Source organism: Tiliqua scincoides, chromosome 5, assembly GCF_035046505.1.
Source record: "Tiliqua scincoides isolate rTilSci1 chromosome 5, rTilSci1.hap2, whole genome shotgun sequence".
Lineage (NCBI taxonomy): Eukaryota > Metazoa > Chordata > Lepidosauria > Squamata > Scincidae > Tiliqua > Tiliqua scincoides.
Window position 1 is genome coordinate 50,036,463 of NC_089825.1, and position 23,121 is coordinate 50,059,583.

At 40.5% G+C, this 23,121-nt stretch overlaps 1 protein-coding gene across 2 annotated transcripts in view; it reads left to right on the top strand.

Moving 5' to 3' along the window:
- DNAJC13 (DnaJ heat shock protein family (Hsp40) member C13) overlaps positions 1 to 23,121 on the top strand; it is a 75,663-nt gene that overhangs the window by 39,989 nt on the left and 12,553 nt on the right. For both annotated transcript variants that reach the window (XR_010794521.1, XM_066627885.1), the window contains exons 24-42: positions 1,306 to 1,409; positions 1,487 to 1,646; positions 2,826 to 2,888; positions 3,966 to 4,067; positions 4,488 to 4,592; positions 5,220 to 5,422; positions 5,880 to 5,964; positions 6,078 to 6,232; positions 10,062 to 10,107; positions 10,642 to 10,796; positions 11,210 to 11,411; positions 13,075 to 13,190; positions 13,991 to 14,069; positions 14,492 to 14,627; positions 15,638 to 15,822; positions 17,154 to 17,228; positions 17,577 to 17,696; positions 18,817 to 18,996; positions 22,157 to 22,324. Coding sequence is in view for 1 of the 2 variants with exons in the window: in XM_066627885.1 (XP_066483982.1) it covers positions 1,306 to 1,409; positions 1,487 to 1,646; positions 2,826 to 2,888; positions 3,966 to 4,067; positions 4,488 to 4,592; positions 5,220 to 5,422; positions 5,880 to 5,964; positions 6,078 to 6,232; positions 10,062 to 10,107; positions 10,642 to 10,796; positions 11,210 to 11,411; positions 13,075 to 13,190; positions 13,991 to 14,069; positions 14,492 to 14,627; positions 15,638 to 15,822; positions 17,154 to 17,228; positions 17,577 to 17,696; positions 18,817 to 18,996; positions 22,157 to 22,324 (2,439 nt within the window). In the remaining variant the exon portion in view is untranslated. The remainder of the gene's footprint in view (positions 1 to 1,305; positions 1,410 to 1,486; positions 1,647 to 2,825; positions 2,889 to 3,965; positions 4,068 to 4,487; positions 4,593 to 5,219; positions 5,423 to 5,879; positions 5,965 to 6,077; positions 6,233 to 10,061; positions 10,108 to 10,641; positions 10,797 to 11,209; positions 11,412 to 13,074; positions 13,191 to 13,990; positions 14,070 to 14,491; positions 14,628 to 15,637; positions 15,823 to 17,153; positions 17,229 to 17,576; positions 17,697 to 18,816; positions 18,997 to 22,156; positions 22,325 to 23,121) is intronic.

Consider the following 23,121-nt stretch of genomic DNA (forward strand, 5'->3'; position numbering starts at 1 on the left):
CCACGGCCAGTCTCTGGTCCCCTGAGAGCCTCTGGCCCACTCACAATCAGGGCTGTGCTGCAGTCACATTCTGAAGGTGTTCTGAGGGCCAGGGAGGCTGCACACAGCTTGCCTGTTCCTCAGAACACCTTCTAAAGGGCTCCTGGAAAATTAAGCCCACTTATTCGTCTCAGTTCCAAATCTAATGTATTTATTTAAATTTTTTCTGATCCTCAACACTATGCCAGATACTTGATACAGCCCTCTGACCAAAACGTTTGGAGATCCCTGATCTAAGGCAACCGTCTCCAAACTGGTGACTGCTGTGCATCGGGAAAGCTATCCCAGGCATGAATGGAGCTTACCGTTCTGCCACACAGCTCCTTATCTTGTGCCCCCATCTTCTCCCCAAGTCTGTCTGCCCAGCTACTTTCACCCCAGACTCTGGGTGCAGAGTCTGCTGGGGCAATGGGCAGTGGAAGTGGCTGCCCAGCAAGACTTGGGGAGAAGATTGGGGTGTGAATTAAGGAGTAGCGTGTTGGAATGATAAGCTCCATTCATGCTGGGGTTATTTCTCCAAACTACAGATCCATCCCCATGGGTCGTAGTTTGGAGTTGCCTGCTCTTAGACAGAGAACAGCAGAATGTAGTGCCTTGTTTTCCAAGCATCTCTGTGAACTTTTATCTCTTACAAATAATTTGATAATTCTTTCTCCTTTGCATCTATTTTGGAAAAAGACTAAATGTCTGGTGTGTTTGTCAATGGTGCAGAAAACTGCTGGTATATTATGGTGGCATACTTGCATCCCATATACATCCATGTCCCCTGACTCTGCATTCATCTCTTAGAAGAGTATCTTCCACTTGTCTCCAAAGCTTTAGACACAAACTTTAATTGGAATTCTTACTTCACCCAGAAACACGTATTGAAAGGGTGAGGTGATACACCTTTTACAGTTCACTAACCAACCCTGACTGAATGGCAGAGTGGTTAAAGGATGTTAATATGTAACTGAAATGTAAATGTAAGATCAGAGTACACTTGGCTGTGTGTAGGATTTGGACATATGTCACTTACCAAGAAAGCTTTCGCATTATGATTTACAGATTCTGAGTGTAATTTAAACATTTTTGTCAATGTTTAAAACACTAGCAAAAACAATTATCATCTTAGCAGAACTTAAACAATAAATGCAGAGTTGATTATAGTTGTTCGGTATATAAATTCTGATATTTTCTTATTCAAATGCTATGTTTCCCACACCACAACCTTGATTACTTAATGTCAGAAGTTCTGTTTGCTTTCCATTTTTTCTTATGCTAAAGGTGAAATATGAGTGCCTGTCAGAGGAAATAAAGATTGGGGATTATTACCTGAGATTACTGTTGGAAGAAGATGAAAGTGAAGAAAGTGGAGCAATAAAAAAATCGTAAGTTGTTGTTTCGATGTTTTTTTAAAAATGTGTTCCATTGTTGCTGTATAAACCATCCTCTTTTCTCCCTATAGGTATGAATTTTTCAATGAATTGTACCATCGTTTCCTGCTCACCCCCAAAATAAACATGAAATGTCTCTGCTTGCAAGCTCTGGCCATTGTTTATGGCAGATGTTATGAGGAAATAGGTCCATTTGGTGACACTAGATACATAATAGGGATGTTGGAAAGGGTAAGTTTTTTAAAAAAATTACTGTTCAATTTTGGGGAGCAAAAGAGGTATGCATGGCTTGTTGAAGCTCTTCTGAAATTTCATGAAACTGATTCTAGTGACACATGATAAAGTATGTTCAGACTGTTGATCTGACTGTGCTACCTCCTACAATTCTCTTTTTGTATGGATGTTGCAGGAGAAATCTGTAGAGCAACATATACCTACATTTCAAAGGTGCTTAAGACACTTTGTATTTAATAACTATAAAGGATAAGATTCCATCAAATATTACAGAAGCTATGCAGGGAGCCCACGTTATCCGCAGGTTCAGCATCCACTGATATCAGTTATCCATGGTTGCCGAACAAGAGCACAGTTCCAGTTGAGTCCAGAGAGTTTTCTGAGGTCCACAGAGGTTGTGCGCAACCACCTGTGGCTACTGCAGACCTTGGACTGCCCCCAAAATAAAAAAGCTACTTCTGGTTTTACAATAAAACCGGAAGTGACATTTTTGTCTTATAGGGCATTCTGAGGCCCAGAGAAGTCTCTGTGGGCCTCAGGAACCATTCGGGCCCAACTGGAGCTCAGCTCTGGTCATGTTCACGGGGGCAGGGGAGAGATCCTGCAAATTGACAGTTTCAATGCCCACAGTTTCCCATATTCATGGGGGTTCTGGGAATGGAACTTTCATGAATTATGAAGGCCCCATGTACCTTTGATGATCTTTCAGTATAAAAATGACAAACTGGTCCCAGTCAAAATAGTATTTCTCAGCTTCAGTGTGTTCATCCATTCTTTCCCCATCCATGTTTAACAAATGAAACATTTAGGTTTCTGTTTGAAAGGTACTTGCACATTGGGCTAGTATAGTGCATAAGGCTTGCAAGCAGCAAAATAAGGAAACAAAAGCAAATACTATATTTTTGTGTGACAACTTTCATGGCTGTGTTTCAGTTTTCAGATCTGGATTGACATCTCTGATCTCAAATTTTGCTCTGAGCAGTCACACTGTACTATGCGGTTGCCCAAATCACTTTACAGCATGTGTAATGTCAAAATAAATCAGACTGAACCATACTCTTAAATTGTGAATAGTAGAATAATCGTATCATTTGCATAGCAGATTGTGGACACCAAGGCTTGATTGTATTATAATGCTTTTGTCTTATAAAAAATGTCTTGCAACTTTTTCTGTAGTCCACAGATAGACTTGAACGAGACAGACTGATACTATTCCTTAACAAGCTAATTCTCAACAAGGTGAGCAACTTTGCATTGCAAAGCCTTTACAGTTGTTAGCAGTACTAACACCTAATTACTACTTTGCTAGTTTAAAGCTTTTCTTTAAGTGTTCACTATAAACTATTAATGCTCTGAAACAGACATGATTATATACATCCTCTTCTGTAGTAAATTATTGAGGCTGGATTTTTATCCTGTTTTTCTGATGAGCCAACTATGTATGTAGCTGTAGAACAGCTTAAAAAGAGAAAATATTGCAAATTTTTAAATTAAATTTTGGGTTGTGTCCTAACCTGTCCATTCTCATAAGGGGACTCAAATACATGGAAGTAACAGTGCAAGGTTCTTTCGCACAAATATCCAAATGAAATTCTAACTTGGCTTGCACAACATGTTGCACCAAGGTGTTGCACTTAAAATTGTCAGTATCTCATTGCTGAATAATATCTTCCACATGTGTTCCTACAACCAGATGTGGAACAGTACATAAAGCCACCATATTTCCAGGTGTGCTCTTTAGGATACAGCCACTTGTTTATAAAATTAATATTACAAGTGTTTTTTATTTAAAATATTAAACTTGTATCCCAATTTTCTTATATTTGAACTCTAAAGTAACCAAATTTTAAAGAATAACAGTATCAAGCAATTATGTTGTAGGCTTCATGATCAACTTTTCACTAATTTTCTAGAGCAGGGGTCTCCAAACCCCAGCCCTGGGTTTGCTGGACAAGCCTCTATCCGGCCCGTGGCCAACCTCTTGTCCCCTGAAAGCCTCTGGACCACTTAACTGAACACAACCAGAACTGTGCTCTGATTGTGTCTGGAGGGTGTTCTGAGAGCCAGAAAGGTTGCTTGAATGAGCCCATTCATTCATTTATTTGCTCATCTAGGTTCTATCTCCAATTTATTTATTTAAATTATATATTTAAATTTTTTTCTGGCCCCCAACACCACGGCAGATTTTTGATGCGGTCCTCTGGCCAAAAAGTTTGGAGACCCCTGTTCTAGAGCATTGTTTTTAAATTGATAAACTGATATTTGGTGTTCAAGTTTAAAATATATGACATAATCAAGGGGATTCTTCCTTTTTAGAAAAATGTCAAAGAGCTCATGGATTCAAATGGCATCAAAATTCTTGTTGATCTCCTAACTCTGGCCCATCTTCACACAAGCAGGGCAACAGTACCATTGCAAGTATGAGTTATTTAGTTTCTTACCTGCAAATTTAGAAGTGAGTTTTCAAAATATTTCTTATTTAAAAACTGCTGTTGCACAGAAGCGTGATTCATATAATTCCCAAATGAGTCACTTCAAAGATATCTATTGTGTGCATTGTTAAAAATTAATGCTGTTTAGAGTGTGTGTTTGTATTTGTAACATGTGGCTAATCAAGGCACATGTAATGTGTATCTGACTGTCACTATCCTTGCTAAACCAACCTCTAGTAGAAAACTTGCAAAATATTTGATTTGTGTGTGCATTAAATTGGCTGGCTGGCTAATGGGTGCAATTTAAACTTAAGATAGGTGTCTGTTTTAACGTTCACATTGAAAATTCACTGTAGTTTGCTGCTTTGTTCATTTAATGATCCACTGGTTTGTTTCTGTTTTAAAGAGCAATGTAATAGAAGCAGCACCTGATATGAAAAGAGAGAGTGAGAAAGAGTGGTATTTTGGCAACGCAGACAAAGAAAGAAGTGGTCCTTACAGCTTTCATGAGGTAACTTTTATGGTAGAGTTGCAGTAGAGTTATGCAACTTTTTTAATTTGCTAGTGTGAAAGCACAGTGGTAGGATGTGACCTATGTGGCACTTATTTTGACAAAATGATGTATTTATACAGTGTATCTTACCTTACTGACCATAAGCACCCAGAACATAGACCCAGGGGCAAGGGTGATCTGAAGACCAGCACACATTATACAATCTGCACTGGCTGGCTTTCAGCTGTTAGCAGGGGATGCAGGATGTTCCCATTTTGCCATGCACATCTATTTGAGGATATTTGACTTCTTAAGTTCTCTATAACTTGAATCATTTGGTGCTGTTTACAATGCAGCTATCTTTATTGTCTCACTAATAGATCTTTGCTAGACCTGTTGATTAATAGCCCTTTGGGGGAGGATGCTTAGACTAGAACCTTCTTGGTTTGCTCAAATTTTATGAGTGTTGGTCACTTCTAACAGGTAGTTTAAGTGTGTGGTTATGCTGGTATTTACAAGAAATAAAAATATGTAAAAGTATATTAGAGTTTCTTCAGCACAGCTTATGAAGATCAAACACTTCCCTGTGGTCCTGGCAGTTAAAATGCCCTCTTGCTCATGGCAATGTTCTGTTGGACTTCTTAGATGCAGGAACTGTGGACCAAAGGGAAACTGACTGCAAAAACACGTTGCTGGGCCCAGGGCATGGATGGATGGCGGCCACTGCAGGTTATCCCCCAGTTGAAATGGTGTTTGCTTGCCACTGGGCAAGCTGTACTGAATGAGACTGATCTTGCCACACTCATCCTCAACATGCTGGTCACAATGTGTAGCTACTTCCCTAGTAGGTAAGGAATCTTAAGAAACTGTTCTGTGTCACCTTAACCAATATTCTTTCCAGTTGAATTTTCTCATACATATACTTCTATTATGCACACAATTTCAGAACTTGTTAACTGACCCCCACTTGGCATTAGAGCAGACAAATGCCCCTTATAAAACTAGTTTAGAAAAATATAATGCATTCCTGGTAAGGTCTATCAGTGGGGAAGAGGCTACCAGAATCTGTAGCAAGGAGGCCAGTGTTTGGAAGGATGACCTGATATATGTTTAATAAAACAATTGTAAACTGACTGGAATATACGTGAAAGTAGCGCATTAAAGCACATTGGAATAGCAATAGACAAACCCATTTTCATGTCATAACCAAAATTTAGATGAAAAACATTTAGCACTAAAGCAGACTATCCTTTGTATTGTGTGATGCACTATAAATATTGACTAGGAAAACACCTTCTCTTTTAGAGATCAGGATAATGCTATTATAAGACCTTTACCCAGAGTGAAGAGGCTTTTGTCAGACAGCACTTGCCTTCCTCACATCATTCAGGTGAGTTGGTTTTTCTGCCAGCTGGTCAGTTTTTGCTTGCTTTAGCATTTTATGTTGCAGTGGTTTTTAATAGTGTGACTTAATCTGATATACACAGTTTAATTGCCTTTCAGCTATTGCTGACTTTTGACCCTATCCTTGTTGAGAAAGTTGCCATATTGCTGTTCTACATAATGCAAGACAACCCGCAGTTACCTCGGCTTTACCTCAGTGGAGTATTCTTCTTCATTATGATGTACACTGGTTCCAACGTACTCCCTGTTGCAAGGTGAGAACAAAAAGGATGTTCATCATATGGTGGTATGTTATGTACCTACCCAGATTTTTTTTATTAATTTTTCCTAAAACAAAAATAACAAACACACAACACATAATACAATACGTACAATGCATAAACACAGAGGGTGCAAGATATCATACATCACTATAACTAATAAATCATTACATATTTCCTAATCCAGTTCCTCTTCTACGTTAGCCTCTTAATATCATTTATCATTTCTATCATATCATATATAATATATCATATATAATACATTCATCTAAATACCCTATCTTATACTTCTGCAACTTTATTTTCAACCAATCATAAAATAATTTTCATTACTCAATCTATATCGGTTTCACTGTTGATCCAAGCTCTCTAGAAATCTATCCATTTCCACCACATTCATTATTTGCTCTATTAATTCATCTTTCATTGGGATCTTCGTGTCTTTCCAGTATCTAGCATATAAAATCCTCACAAGAATTAAGATCATAATCTAATATATTAAATTCTAACAACTTTTAATATTCTAATAATTCATAAACATATACGTAAACATCCAAAACAATATCACCTAAAATTAATTCTAATTCAATACAATTATCCTCTAAAATTCTAACATCTATTAATATCAAGCTAACTAAAATTTTTATACATATTACATATCACCTATAAAACTTATAAATTCTCATTGACATCTAATAAACTTTAATTTCTAACATACAAAATTAACACATTACTGTCTTTTTATCTATTCCCTTGTCTCCAACCTAAATATTCACAGGTCTTCCAAATCTCTTCTCCTCTCTAACTTTCCATCTTTTTTTTCTAATAAATTTCACACGAATTCCTCTTAATAGATCATGATTTAATGTACTCGCTCTTCTTGCTAAATCAACATCTTGATGAGTCGTCTCCTTCACTTGATCATTCCAATCTATGTCAGTTGGTTGAAGTATTTCTTCTTCCTTCACTTGATCAATCCAATCTGCATCAATTAGTCAAAGTATTTCTTCTCCTTTGTGGTCTGGTGACTTTTGAGTCTTTATCTTCCAAGCTATCTCTTGTCTCTTCCAATTGTTTGTTTTGTCCTGTCTCCAGTGTTTTGGATTTATCTTCCATTTCTTTGCTCTTTTGTTGATCCTCTCCTGTTTGTTGCGTATTAGACTCATTTGTCTGTTGAATTAAGATTTCCAGGCTAATTTGGATTTGTAAATATCGATTTGCTTGTTGCTTTCCCATTTCCAATAATTTTTCCATAATCCTTTGTTTTTTCTCATGTGATTCGGATATAACATCTTTAAGTTGCACACTAAGATCATTTAGTTGTGTAGTTAATGCATCCAAACTAACTTGAACCCGCAGATATTGATTTGTTTGTTGCTGTCCCATCACCACTAATTCCTCTATACTATCTTGTATTGTCTAGTTCCATTCTTTCCCTTTCAGTTCCTCTTGTGTTAGTTTTCCCAAGCTGGACTCCGGGGCAGAAGAGCTCCTAACTTTTGCTCCTGTTCCTGTCATCCTTTTTCTTCCTTCTTATATCTCCTTTCTTCTTACTTCACTTGTCAAGTCCTGTTCTTGTCCTTCTAGTATCTTTTTTTTGTCCACTAGATGTTCCTGATGTTCTTATCTGTGTTTATATCTTATTTCTGTTACTTATATTTGTTTCTATGTCAACTGCATTCCTTTCCAGGAGATAATCAAAGGAATGTAAACAATCAACCACTTTCGTGTAAAAAAAAAAAATGCAGGTCTCCAGCCGCTCTCCACAGGCTCTCCACAGGAAAACAAAACTGAACACTCCACAACAGTAATTGTATTCCAAGACGGTTAATTTGTAATCCAACAAATTTTAGATTTATAAAGTTAGAGTTATGCACTCATATTTCCATAACAAGCTCGGCAGATCTCCTCCAAAGCTTCTTCTCACATCAACATAAGAACAGCCCCACTGGATCAGGCCATAGGCCCATCTAGTCCAGCTTCCTATATCTCACAGCAGCCCACCAAATGCCCCAGGGAGCACACCAGAGAACAAGAGACCTCATCCTGGTGCCTTCCCTTGCATCTGGCATTCTGACATAACCCATTTCTAAAATCAGGAGGTTGCGCATACACATCATGGCTTGTACCCCATAATGGATTTTTCCTCCAGAAGCTTGTCCAATCCCCTTTTAAAGGCGTCTAGGCTAGACGCCAGCACCACATCCTGTGGCAAGGAGTTCCACAGACCGACCACACGCTGAGTAAAGAAATATTTTCTTTTGTCTGTCCTAACCCGCCCAACACTCAATTTTAGTGGATGTCCCCTGGTTCTGGTATTATGTGAGAGTGTAAAGAGCATCTCCCTATCCACTCTGTCCATCCCCTGCATAATTTTGTATGTCTCAATCATGTCCACCCTCAGGCGTCTCTTTTCTAGGCTGAAGAGGCCCAAACGTCATAGCCTTTCTTCATAAGGAAGGTGCCCCAGCCCCGTAATCATCTTAGTTGCTCTCTTTTGCATCTTTTCCATTTCCACTATGTCTTTTTTGAGATGCGGCGACCAGAACTGGACACAATACTCCAGGTGTGGCCTTACCATAGATTTGTACAATGGCATTATAATACTAGCTGTTTTGTTCTCAATACCCTTCCTAATGATCCCAAGCATAGAATTGGCCTTCTTTACTGCCGCTGCTCATTGGGTCGATACTGTCATCGACCTGTCCACCACCACCCCAAGATCTCTCTCCTGATCTGTCACAGACAGCTCAGAACCCATCAGCCTATATCTAAAGTTTTGATTTTTTTGCCCCAATGTGCATGACTTTACACTTACTGACATTGAAGCGCATCTGCCATTTTGCTGCCCATTCTGCCAGTCTGGAGAGATCCTTCTGGAGCTCCTCACAATCACTTCTGGTCTTCACCACTCGGAAAAGTTTGGTGTTGTCTGCAAACTTAGCCTCTTCACTGCTCAACCCTGTCTCCAGGTCATTTATGAAGAGGTTGAAAAGCACCTGTCCCAGGACAGATCCTTGGAGCACACCGCTTTTCACCTCTCTCCATTGTGAAAATTGCCCATTGACACCTACTCTCTGCTTCCTGGCCTCCAACCAGTTCTCAATCCATGAGACAGACAAATACGCAGAGAAAGCCTCCTCCTCCTTCCTCTTCTCCCAGGAGGGGGAAAGCCTACTCCTCCTCTCCTTTTCTCAGGCAAAAGCTTAATCAGGCAGTCATTTAGTCAATTAATGCCAGACACACACAACGGAACAACACTCACTTGCTTCTTTCAGCTTCCTTCCCTGCTTGGAGCCTTCAGCTTAATTTCAACATTGAATCCTCACCATCACAGACATCAATGGCTGGGTTCCCTTAGAGAAAAAACAGTCCTGGCTGGACCCTTCTTCTCCAAAACCATACACCATTTGTAGGATCGAGGCCTCTCCTGGCCACTGATCCTCGGATCTCATCAGACCCGCAATTCTGGAACGAAATAGCTTGTTTTCCAAGAGCTTTCCAGGAGCTCAGAAGAACACAGCTACTCAGCCATCTCAAGCCCCGCCCCCCATGTACCTACCCAGATTGACATGTTTGAGATATTTGGAGGGATAAAATAATTGCTTGGGGAAAGTAAATGAGTTGGGTTACACTGTACAGTGGGTACAGAGAAAAATAGAAAGTATGGCAAACTGGAAGTCCCTAAGATATGTGATGTTCAACAGACTGCTGGTGGGATTCAGTTGGCAAATCTTGAATTATAGGAGAGTGTTAACCTGCATGCAAAGGTTATGGCTTTGAAAATTTTTTACTTAACTTAGTATGTTAACTTGCCTTCTAGGTTTTTGAAGTATACACATTCAAAACAGGCTTTCAAATCTGAGGAGGTGAGCAGCAATTACTACTACAGAACAATCTTGAAACATGCTTACAAGTGAGCCAAATCCAGCTATGAGTTTGACCATTACTTAACAAATATATGTAGAATTCTAGGTATAAAGTATGTGGGGGGAACAGGACTCGGCAGACTTGAAGCTTTTACAGATCTTTTTGTCTAACTAGAACTCTAGTATCCATCCTTGAGATAATAATTTGTGACTTACTGTGGTTGGTTGATATCTTGTTTGTGATCTACTGCACAGTACGCAGAACTACCAGTATATGTGATCTCTTTAGCACAGACCCATAACAGAGGGTATCTGTAGCAATCTATTGGATAGTCCAACAAGTTAGGTCATGACTGACAAAACAATGTTTAGAAAGAGCTTTGTCCTTCATTCCAGCAAAAATGTTGCTTGCTGTTTAAAGGTATCTTCTAATAACTAATTTTACTATTGTCAAAGCCTTGCACTAAGCAGTTCTCTGATTTCGTTTGCATGGGTTTATCACGTAGATGGTAACTTTTCTTTATTTTTCTTAAGACCAAAGGACAAGATATAGTTCAGAGAAGTATTCTTGGACACATTCTCCCAGAAGCCATGGTGTGCTACTTGGAAAACTATGAACCAGAAAAATTTTCTGAAATATTTTTGGGTGAATTTGACACTCCTGAAGCCATTTGGAGTAATGAAATGAGGTAACTAATATATTCACTTGATGCAAATTGAGTGATTTTGACACTGTTGGTGTACAGTTTAGATTACAGGTCCAATTTTCTGGCTGTAATCTAAATCACAAGATATATTTGTGGCAGGCAAGAAGGATTTAATTATCTGATTGTCAGAATCATTGGGTTGGGGCCTGAGAAACTCAAAGGAAGTTGTATTCACACAAATGGGCATAAGTATCTTCCCCCATACCCCATAACAAAATCAGGTCTTGAAGCAGATGGAGAGAGCCAGTAGAAACTTGTCATGGTGGGGGCAGGGGCTGCCTTTTTTTTTTTTTTTTTTTTTAGTAGAAAGACTTTTCTCATGCAAGTCCCCTTTTGGATTAGATCTAGTATCTAGAAGACTTTGCTTGCTTGAAGAGACCTTTTGCAATTCACAGGCGCCTTATGATAGAGAAGATTGCTGCCCATCTTGCTGACTTCACTCCTCGCCTTCAGAGTAACACAAGAGCACTTTACCAGTACTGCCCCATCCCCATTATCAACTATCCTCAACTGGAGAATGAGCTGTTTTGTAACATTTATTATCTCAGACATCTTTGTGATAAACTTCGATTTCCTGATTGGCCTATTAAAGATCCTGTAAGTCTGACTTCTTGTGTGGCTCCCAATTTGTAGTACAATGGAATGGGGGGAGGGGTTGGGTTTGAATCCCAAAGCAGTGATCACTAGTCTGGCATAGTGACTGTGCCTTCCCTGTAGCCCTCTGATAACACAGGCCTACAAGAGGGTCAGAAAAGTTTTTCCCAAACTTTGTGGTGGTTTGATATGGATTTGGGGTGCTGATTCCAAAAATGGCATCCGTTTTGCCCTATCACGTCTAGTTTTGGAGATATAGTATAGCCTTATTAGTGAGTGGTTCAAGCAGCTTCCTCATGAGGAAGCCATGGTGTAAGCATCCTCATGAGGAAGCTGCTTGAACCATTCACTAAAGAGGCTATGCCGTGTCTCCAAAACTATACGTGATAGGGCAAAACGGATGCCATTTTTGAATTGGCACCCCAAATATACCCAGGAATTGGTGTAATGTTTAAGGAAGCAAAATGTGTATTGGCCTGTGTAAAGGGCTAGCCTCTCCTGTAATGTAATATAATGCAATGCCATTATACAAATTGATTGTACATTGTACAGTGTAATGCCATTGTACAAATCGATGATTAGGCCACACCTGGAGTATTGCATCCAGTTCTGGTCACCACATCTCAGAAAGGATATAGTGGAGATGGAAAAGGTGCAAAGCAGAGCAACCAAAATGATTACTGGGCTGGGGCACCTTCCCTATGAGGAAAAGCTACAGTGTTTGGGCCTCTACAGTCTAGTAAAGAGGCGCTTGAGGAGGGACATGATTGAGACATACAAAATCATGCAGGAGATGGACAGAGTGGATAGAGAGACGCTCATTTCCTGCTCGCATAACACCACAACCAGGGGACATTCACAAAAGCTGAGTGTTGGGAGAGTTAGGACAGACAGAAGAAAATATTTCTTTACCCAGCATGTAATTAGTTTGTGGCACTCTTTGCCACAAGAAGTAGTTATAGCACCTTGCCTGGATGCCTTTAAGAGGGGATTGGACAAATTTCTGGAGGAGAAGTTCATTACAGGTTACAAATCATAGTAGGTATGTGCAACCTCTTGGTTTTAGAGGCAAGCTGCCTCTGATTGCCAGATGCAGGGGAGGGCACCAGGATGCAGGTTGTGCCTGTTGTCTTGTGTGCTCCCTGGGGCATTTGGTGGGCCACTGTGAGATACAGGAAGCTGGACTAGATGGGCCTTTGGCCTGATCCAGCAGGACTCTTATGTTCCTTCTCCACTCTGGGTTGAAAAAGTTAGGGGAAATTCTGCCTCACTACACTCCTCTTTCATACCACTTCTGCTTAGTCACCACATTTTTCCTGCTCAGAGAGTAAATGGGGAAAGAAGCAACAGAGGTGAACCCCATCCTGCTAATCTGCTGCCTGAGACAGCTACCTCAGTTGACTTCATGGATGGGCCCTACCTGGGACTATAGTCTTGATCGGCCTGGTATAAATTTTGCAGTTTGAAAACTGAAATTGCTTTTAAAATGTTTGACAGTGTGTTCTTCAGATTTCTTCATAGTCATTGTTTGAGTTATAAGATGATGGTCCATCTGGCTGGTTTTATGACTCTTTGTCCTTGATATGAAGAGACAAAGTTAGCTTTGAGTACTAGCTGCCAAAATGAACTCCTTGCTAATTAATTCTTCTGTGTTGCTTTTATATAGGTTAAGCTCCTAAAAGATACCCTAGAGGCTTGGAAGAAAGAAGTAGAGAAGAAGCCTCCTACAATGTCAATAGATGATGCTTATGAAGTTCTTCATCTTCCAAAGGGGCAAGGACAGTAAGTTATACATTTCCCACAACTGAATCTGTCATCTTAAAATGAAGAATAATGTTCACTTACGTTGCTTAATTTAAAATGTTGACCCCTGATTATTTTCCAGAACCAGAAAGAACGGCTATGGCCAAGAGTTTTTTTTTATATATATATTAGCAGTAAAATAGTATTTTCAGCCCAGGAGCACTTCCATTTGATAATGTTCTGACCTTTTTTTAAAGAATAGTGTTGTACCATTTTCAACAACGGCAGTTTACAGAGCAGTTTTCGTAGTAAAATAATGAAAAGGTGGTTCCCTGTACCAAAAGGCTTGCTCTCTAAAAATAACTGATTATTTATCTGATCCATCTCCACTTAACTAGAAATAAAGGTATCATACCAAAAGGACATTGGTGGTGGCTATGCTAGAATCCTTGCGAAGACAATGGATTGGCTAGTTCAGACTTCAGTAATTCATGCAGATTCCTGTTGTCTCATCTATAATGTAGAAGGTGTAGTTTCATGCTGAATGTAATTCCCGTAAAAGTTATTCCATTACTGCTTCTACCTGTCTTCAGTGGAACAGATGGATTTCAATATTCTCTGAGTGATTCAGTTTGTCAAAAATGGGTTAAAATCTGCAGTTCAAAAACTTGGCTTCTGTAATAATAATAATAATAATAATAATAATAATAACTGTAGTTCAATTCAAAGTATAATATAGCTTCTGTATCCATAACAGTATAAGCAGCAGGGTTGTTTTTCACTGACTTGATGATAGAACATAGAATCCTATATGAACAAATTATTTTTGTACCCAATAGGCATGATGAGAGCAAGATCAGGAAAGCTTATTTCAGATTGGCCCAAAAATACCACCCTGACAAGAATCCAGAAGGTCGAGTAAGTGCAATACTGATTGAGTGTTTGCTCTGATTCTGTGATTGCATAGGTGAAGTTCCCCCACTTGTTTGAGTTCTGTTGACTTCAGTGGAGGGAGCAAATCTGCTCCCTTGGTTTGCACATTTGTGTGCATGGGAGTTCCAGTGCAGAAATATGACTCTTTCATACAGATCCTCCATATACATATTTGTACCAGATAGTCACTTTCAAATACATGGCGCTTTGACGGTAATAGTTCTATAGTTAACTATAGGACTTTCCAGATTAAAACATGGTGTGCAAATAAAAAATAACCAACGTAAGTGATTTTCTAACAGTTATGGGGCATACTTTTTTTGAAACATAGCCAGTTTCTATTGCAATGCTGGTAAATTCATTCTGAGATTGAATTCATTTATTCTTTAATGCATTTTTTTCTACAGGACATGTTTGAAAAAGTGAACAAAGCGTATGAGTTTCTATGCACAAAGTCAACCAAAGTGGTGGATGGTCCAGATCCTGAGAATATCGTCTTGATTCTGAAAGCTCAAAGCATTCTCTTCAACAGACACAGAGAAGGTAATTGTATTTGACAACTGAATGTATATGTTTAATTAGGCACATCAGAAATATGAAGAATGTTAAGAAATAGCAAATACATATTTTTCAGTAACTGAAAAAGTAGTGCCAGAGAGCTAGGCTTGAGATATTACCAGAGGTAGCAAGTGTGAAGGATTGCAGGTAACCATTATGGCAGGAGCCTTGATTTGGATATGCCAAATGTGTTGAACCTCTTGCTCAGTTTTGAAAGGATATATCTCAAGTTGAAAATATTTTGATTGATGAGCATGCTAGATGCCCCTTACCACTGCACTCCTCAGCACCAGAAATCTTCATTAGTTTGTCAATCCCAGTTAGGGAGGTTAGTCTTGAAAGCAGCCTAAGTATGTTTTTCTGAGAGCGGAGAAGAAACAATTCACTTGTGCCACAATATTTGTGGCAGTTAAGATTATCTTTATGGAGGCAGGAGACACAGATGTGTCGCTGACATCCTGCTTTAGTCAGTATCTCCAGTTTTATTTAAGTAAAATTGGTGCTGTTTGGCGCACACAGGGAATGGAGCTTCCTGATTAACAAAGCTTTTAAAAGTGCCCTCCCCCCACTCACTCTGCTACCTTAATTACCTGACAGGGCTCCCTCTGTGGTGCTATTCCACCCTCCTCCTTACATAGGGCCCTCTGACAATGTAGGTGTTCCACTTTATTCCACAAGATGAAATCTCAGTTAACTGAGTTGGCTGCTTAACCAAGTAACACAAATTTTTATTGTAGTTACTTCATTGATTGCATTTGTGGGTATCAGTGTTTTTCTGATGTCATCAACTCTTGAAATAGTAAAAAGAAATATGTGAAACAGATTGTGCACCTTCAGGACAGGTACTTTTTCTGTGTCAAGCACGAGTTATGTGAATGACACTGTAATAATAATAAAATAGCTAGCCTGTTTGGTGCAGAATAAGAGAATCTTTAGGAGTTTTATTAGCAGGACTGATTAAAGTATGAATGTTTCTACCATTTTTTTCATTCAAGATTTGAAGCCCTATAAATATGCAGGCTATCCTATGCTGATCAAGACAATCACAATAGAAACTTCAGATGACCTTTTGTTCTCCAAGGAGTCTCCTCTCTTGCCTTCTGCTGTTGAACTAGCTTTCTACACTGTCAACTGTTCAGCGCTTAATGCTGAGGAGCTAAGAAGAGAGAATGGAATAGAGGTAGAAATGGAAGCATACTAGTTATTGCTTTGTGGGCCTATTTGGTTTGGTTTTTTCCCCCTAGCTCAGCAGTTCTTAAACTCACAGGGAGTTTGAGCCCTGCTGTAAGATCTTGCCGAGGAGGGGGAAGGTAGCGATGCGATTGCCAGAATCATGTAGCTATTGAGGGGTGCAGGGGCTTGCCTGCACTCTCCACAGCCTACAGTAGCCTTCCGGGCATGCGGAGAGCCCTGTGCCAGCCTCCACAGGGCTCCCCAACATGCGGAGACAGTGAAGATAATGATTGCAATCACAAACCAGAAGTGGGTTGTGTTCATTATCTGCACTGTCTCCGCATGTTGGGGGAGCCCTGTGGAGGCTGGCGCGGAGCTCCCTGCACCCCTGGAAGGCTACTGCAAGCTGTGGTGAATCCAGGCAACCCCTCGACGCTGACATGATTCTGGCAATCGCGTCACTGCTTTCCCCCTTCCCACCCTGAAGGGGGCAGAGGCCAGGGCTCTCTGACTGGCGCATTGCGACGCCCCAGTTTGAGAACCACTGCATCAGGGGGAGCTGCTGTTTTGCATTTCTTCCTATTAAACACTCCATCTCTGCAAAATGGTTTGAATAGCTCTTTCTATTTGTTTAGTAGTCCTCTGGGAAGCTTGCTTTTTAAAGACTTTTAGCTTTATGCATGGCATCCTCTCAGAACTATTCTTCAAGACTGTTTTTGTAAAACTGCACAACCCGTGTAAAGGCCTTCATGAATCCTATTTAATTAAAGAGTAGATAAATTGTTTGCTGTGAAAAGCTTGGATAGAGTGTTTTTTATAAACTAGCTTGGGCATCTCAAACTGCAAATTTGTTACTGCGATTCCTAAAAAAACTTAAGTGACTTCCCCATATTGTAAGTAGTTATGACCCACATTTTGAGAATCCCTGGAGTAAGAACAGTTCAACTTGCTCAGTATTGCTTTGTAGCCTCCTCCTAAGCTACTTGCAACCTCTTCAGGGATCACAGCACACACTTTGGAACCTCTGAATTTGTCTCTAAGTTGTGCTAAGCAGTAATAACTGCACTTCCAAGATTTTTAATATTACTCTGAGTAACGTCAGTTTACCTTGGGCTAGGAATAAGCTATTTTTATATAGGAAATAAATCTTCTGGAATATAAATTCATTAAATAAATTTATATCCTGCCTATCCCATGCCAAAGCAAATGCCCAAGATGGCTTGTAAAGATAATAAATTAATAATGAATTAATGTTACATATGGCTTTAAATAATATCTGAAACTGGAGGGAGAAACCTTAAGAAAGCTTGTCATTAGGAGACTTATCTATTTCCACAGGTTCTGCAAGAAGCATTTAATCGCTGTGTTGCAGTCCTGACACGCTCTAGTAAGCCAGATGATATGTCAGTCCAGGTAAGTGTTTAAAGAAAATCCAGATGGAGGACATGCATAAATGGTGTTTGGGAGACCAGGATAATATACCTTGCTTGATCCTAAACCAGCTGATTGGCATTGGGCTTGGTGTGTTAGTTGCACACAGAATGGGAATTATACTAACCTATTAGCCTGGTACATCATTTGGCACTTCATAAACAATAGTAGTAATGCTTTACAGGGGTCTGATACAACAAATCACAATACTACACCTGCCTTTCATGCTTTGAACTTCTATGAAATGCATATTTGCGGTCAAACTCATGTGTTCACTGACCAGACTCTTTGTGGCTTAAGCTTTGTGGTTTTTTCCAAATCTCTTGATAGGTGTGTGGGCACATAAGTAAATGTTACAGTGTGGCAGCTCAGTTTGAAGACTGCCGAGAGAAAATAACAGAAATGCCAAATATAATCAAAGATCTCTGCAGAGTGCTGTATTTTGGCAAGGTAAGCTCTTCTGTGTGGCTGTTATACTTACCCTAACCTTCTATAGAATAACTGCTGCGAGTGTTGAGAGAGAGGAGAGTAGGAATGCCTGTTAAATAGATGCAGTAGGTGAGACTTGTGTTTTCAAGTACGGTGGAGCTTCCTGCTAGAGCGTGCGTTAGTAAGTTTGTAGTGCTTTTATTCCATCTTTCTCCCGCACCAAAGGGGATTCAAAGTGGCTAACAATGTAAAAACATAAAATCAATATAATATATATTTGAAACAATTAAAACAAACACCCAGGATCTTAGCAATTAAAATATAAATAATTAAAAAGCACCAGACCCCAGTTTCAGTTAAAAACCTTCATGAATAAGAAGGTCTTCAGGCCCCAGTGAAAGGACTCCAAAGAGGTAGCCATTCTTAATTCCGTAAACAAGGGGAAGGGAATTCCATAAACGAGATGCCAATTAGTTCAAATTAGGATTTATGTTTCCTGGGTATATAGAAGACCTTTTTTAGTGTGCCATGGAGCTTTATCCTTTAGAGCAGTGTTTCTCAAACTGTGGGTCGGGACCCACTAGTTGGGTCGCAAGCCAGTTTCAGGTGGGTCTCCATCCATTTCAATATCTTATTTTTACTATCTTAGACTTGATGCTCCCATGGTATGTGACTGCATTTGGGGAAATGTTACAGACCTGTACTTTTAACAAGCTGCTATGTATATTCTTTTAACAATGATAGTAAATGGGATTTACTCCTGGGTAAGTGTGAGTAGGATTGCAGCCTAGGATTGTTAAAAATTTTCCTGCTTTATGCTGTCACTTCTGATCATGACATTACTTCTGGTGGGTCCTGACAGATTCTCATTCTAAAAAGTGGGTCCCGGTGCTAAATGTGTGAGAACCACTGCTGCAAAATATAAAGAGTGCAAACCTCAGCAGTCCTTTTATTCACCCTGCTATCCTTAAATGTGAGTGTTAAAGCACTATATTCATGAAATTAAATGCAAAGCAGATGCATCTTGAGGCATGTGTCACTACTGCAGTTGGTGCTGTTTACGCTAACATGCCGGTTCTCATATCTCCTGGACTTTCCCATTTGTATCCCAAAGCATATAAATGTTTTCCTTCCTGCTTAGACTATTCCACGTGTGGCTTCCCTGGGAGTAGAATGTGTTGCCTCATTTGCTGTGGATTTCTGGCTACAGACACATTTGTTTCAAGCTGGCGTTCTGTGGTATTTACTCGGCTACCTCTTCAACTATGATTACACACTGGAAGAGAGTGGCATTCAGAAGAGTGAAGATTCCAATCAGCAGGTAATCACTGGAAATCATTGATGGACCATTCACTGGACTTTAAATGTATTCTGAGAAGCTTTTCTAAGGTGACCATAGGAATTTATTTTAACAATCAAATACGTTTCTTTCATATGCATTTTTCTAAATCCTTTTTGTCCCTTCACTTACACAGCTCAAAGGACATTATCTAGTATTCAAGCGTTTGTTCATCTATACTCATACTTATGCATACACAGGAGTGTAGTCAGGGGAAGTGGGTTAGAACAAATTTCACAGACTTCTCCTATAGCAGGAACAGTTGCAGAAGGTCTGGTGTAGAGGGTTGAGCCTTCCCAAAAATAACATCTGAAGGTCGCCAGTTGGAGGCCACTGGCAGCTCCGTGAATGGCAAGACCTTGAAGCAGCTGACAAGTTGAGCTGAGTTATTCCACCTACTCTTTGGTGTGAGCGAAGAAGCGTCTTCGCTGCCCTTCAGGTAAAAGGGAGGCAACTGGGGGCCAGAAGTTATACCAGACCATGAAAGATCCATCTGAAATGTGCAGTCCTTGAAAGATAGAACCTTTCTGTTATTGTAAAAATCCCCTCAGGGTTTTAGAGATAGTCTGCCTATGTGAACCGCCTTGAATAAAGTCAGAGGAGTAATCCGATGACCAGAAAGGCGGTATAGAAATACCATTATTATTGTTGTTGTTGTTGTTACTGTTATTATTAAATCGGCAGGTACTGCCTTTGAAGCTTTTTAAAGGACCTGAACTGAGAAGAAGCATCAGGCTTAGCAGGAGGCAAAGCAAGACATATGCCTAAGGGCATGCATTAATGTCTAGGCCATTCATAATGTCTAGGCCAGTGGTTCCCAATCTTTAGGAACTCGTAGACCACTGAGACAAAAATTGGAATTATCGTGGCCACACTACTCCCCTACACACAAAAAATACAATTTGATTTGTTGTAATTAGAGAATATTTATAGGATTTATTATTTATAGAGAAGATTTCTGGGTTGCTGCTTTTGTTGCCAGCTGTGGCTGCAGGTGGTCTGTCCTCTGCTCTCTCTGGTGATCAACAGGGAAGCATCTCCCAAGCAAGTGTCCCCCATGGACTACCAGAGATGGCCGAGAATGGACTGCCCACAGCCGCAGCTCACACTTAATTGACAGCTACAGGCATTCTGTTCTCCACCCTCTCTGATGGCCTGTGACCTGTGAGGGAGTGCTTTCTCAGCAATGTGCCTGAAGTGATCAAAGGTGATCATTTTTCTGAGATCTCGCGGACCACTTCTCAGGATCTCGCGGACCACCTGTGGTCTCCGGACCACAGGTTGGGAACCAATGGTCTGGGCCATTCAGCCTCCCAGGGTCTACCTGAGTTGATAAGTACTTCATGTTCCATGATACTGAGCTAAACAAGCGCATCGGTAAAGCAGCTACCTCGTTTTCCAGACTCACAAAGAGAGTCTGGTCCAACAAGAAGCTGACGGAACATACCAAGATCCAGGTCTACAGAGCTTGCGTCCTGAGTACACTTCTGTACTGCAGCGAGTCATGGACTCTTCGCTCACAACAGGAGAGGAAACTGAGCGCTTTCCACATGCGCTGCCTCCGACGCATCCTCGGCATCACCTGGCAGGACAAAGTTCCAAACAACACAGTCCTGGAACGTGCTGGAATCCCTAGCATGTATTCACTGCTGAAACAGAGACGCCTGCGTTGGCTTGGTCATGTCGTGAGAATGGATGATGGCCGGATCCCAAAGGATCTCCTCTATGGAGAACTCGTGCAAGGAAAGCGCCCTACAGGTAGACCACAGCTGCGATACAAGGACATCTGCAAGAGGGATCTGAAGGCCTTAGGGATGGACCTCAACAAGTGGGAAACCCTGGCCTCTGAGCGGCCCGCTTGGAGGCAGGCTGTGCAGCATGGCCTTTCCCAGTTTGAAGAGACACTTTGCCAACAGTCTGAGGCTAAGAGGCAAAGAAGGAAGGCCCATAGCCAGGGAGACAGACCAGGGACAGACTGCACTTGCTCCCGGTGTGGAAGGGATTGTCACTCCCGGATTGGCCTTTTCAGCCACACTAGACGCTGTGCCAGAACCACCTTTCAGAGCGCGATACCATAGTCTTTCGAGACTGAAGGTTGCCAATACTGCATGTTCCAATAAGACTGCAATCTGAATAAATGTGTATAGACCATCATTCTAATATACGTTTTATTATATAGCCATTTTATTATAATAAATACAGGATTATCAAGGAAAGATTGCTTGATATTGAGCATCAAGAGTTACTCTGCTAACTCTTGAGGGGAGCTAACACCATATGCTCCCCTCTCTATCTGCACATCCCAGTCAGTTTTGGGAAGCAGGCTTCTTTCTTGTATCATCTGCAGTGCCCGCAGAGCATTCTCCCTTGCGAGATGTAATGCATTTCCATCAGCTCTGCTATCAGGCAGGTTTAGTGGCATTCCCTACTCAGAAAGATGTGCCTGTGACAGGAACTGTGTGGAGACATTACAGCATATATATTTTTTACTGCCCACTTCATGACATTCTTCATAAGAACTATCTGGCTCCACTGCTGAATAAAATGCAGGGTTGGGAGGATTCGAATAAGTTACAATCTCTTCTTTCCATATTGGAAACTGACACTCTCGACAAGGTTGCTAACTTTGTTTCTGGGGTACTGGCAGGATGGAATTCTGGGTTTTCTGTTACATTATGATGAATGGGGGGAGGGGGTAATGGATGATTATGATTGTTTTATTTTATTGTTTTCTTTTTGTTTGTTCTGTTTGTTTGTTGTTGTGTATCTCCTTTATGCCAATAAAGGTCTTGTGTATATATAATAAATTGGATTACTTTATTCCCATTTTAAACTTTTGCATATTTTGTGTTAAACTCATGTGATAGTTTAATCATTAATAGATTGGATCATTAAGTAAAGTATAATTTTCAAGGTAGAAATAAGTGTCAGGAAGAGAATATATTCTTAACAAATGAATTTGACATTATTATTATTGTTTTTGTATACTCTTAGTAGGACATGGCTGAGGAGGGGTGTCCTGATTAACTCCTGTCCTTCAAAATAAACCATTGCACTGTACATGCACGTCTGTTTTGTCTGTAGTATCCTCTATATATAAGCAATGTAAGTGTAGGATTGATTCATTGGTTTTTCTTAACAGGAAGTAGCCAATAGTCTGGCCAAACTTGGCCTCCTTGCTTTGAGCCGCCTTGGAGGGTATCTCTCTGGAGAACAGACGACTCCTGAAAATCCAACAATCAGAAAAAGCCTTGCTGGCATGCTGACCCCTTATATTGCAAGGAAACTTGCTGTGGTTAATCCTGCTGAGGTACAACAACATCATAACAGTCATATTATTACTTTTCTGTGTCTCATAAGGAGCCTTAAACAGCAGAAGAGTGTACACCCTAAATAGGGTGAATAATTGTGACAAAGCAGAGAAGTGCTTGGCTGTTGGTGTGCTAGAAAATGTCTTGATGGAAGTATTTACAAGAACCTTCAAATATCAGTATAGCACTACTGGATTTTGTTTAAGATGTGTTGGTTTGTTACCTCCATCTTTGGGCTAGTAGCCTGACTTAGGTATAATAGCTGGTACTTAAAGGGGCACTTCATACAGTGTGGTTGCCAGCAGTGTTTCCCCTTTTCATGTTGCTATACAGAGCCTTTCCATAGATGCACAGCAGTGTCTCCAGATGCTCAATGATATCATTAGTGGACTTCCGGGGGAACTGAGTTCCAAGCTGCATGGGGCTTGGTTTTGAGCTGCTGCAGCTTAGAAGGAACACTGGCTGCCATGTGAAAGGTGCTTAAAACAACATTAAGTGCTGATTGCTTTGCATATCAAGCTGTTGGGTGTGCCAGAAATTGACCCACAGCATGACTGTTCTTCATACAGCCAGCAAACACTCCTAGCAGTGGCTTGCTGAGATGTAGAAAGTGAGGCAATCAGGGTGGGTTTTAACTGTGATGGTACACACTTGCTGTAGTTGCAAAGTGGAGGCAGTTTCAAATGACTTCAGCAGCACCAGTATCATAAAGGATAGGCCAGAGGTTTTCAGACTGGGGCATCACGACCCCCAGCCTGTGGGTCCTGACCTCTTTGTCCTTAAGTGGCAGGGGCAG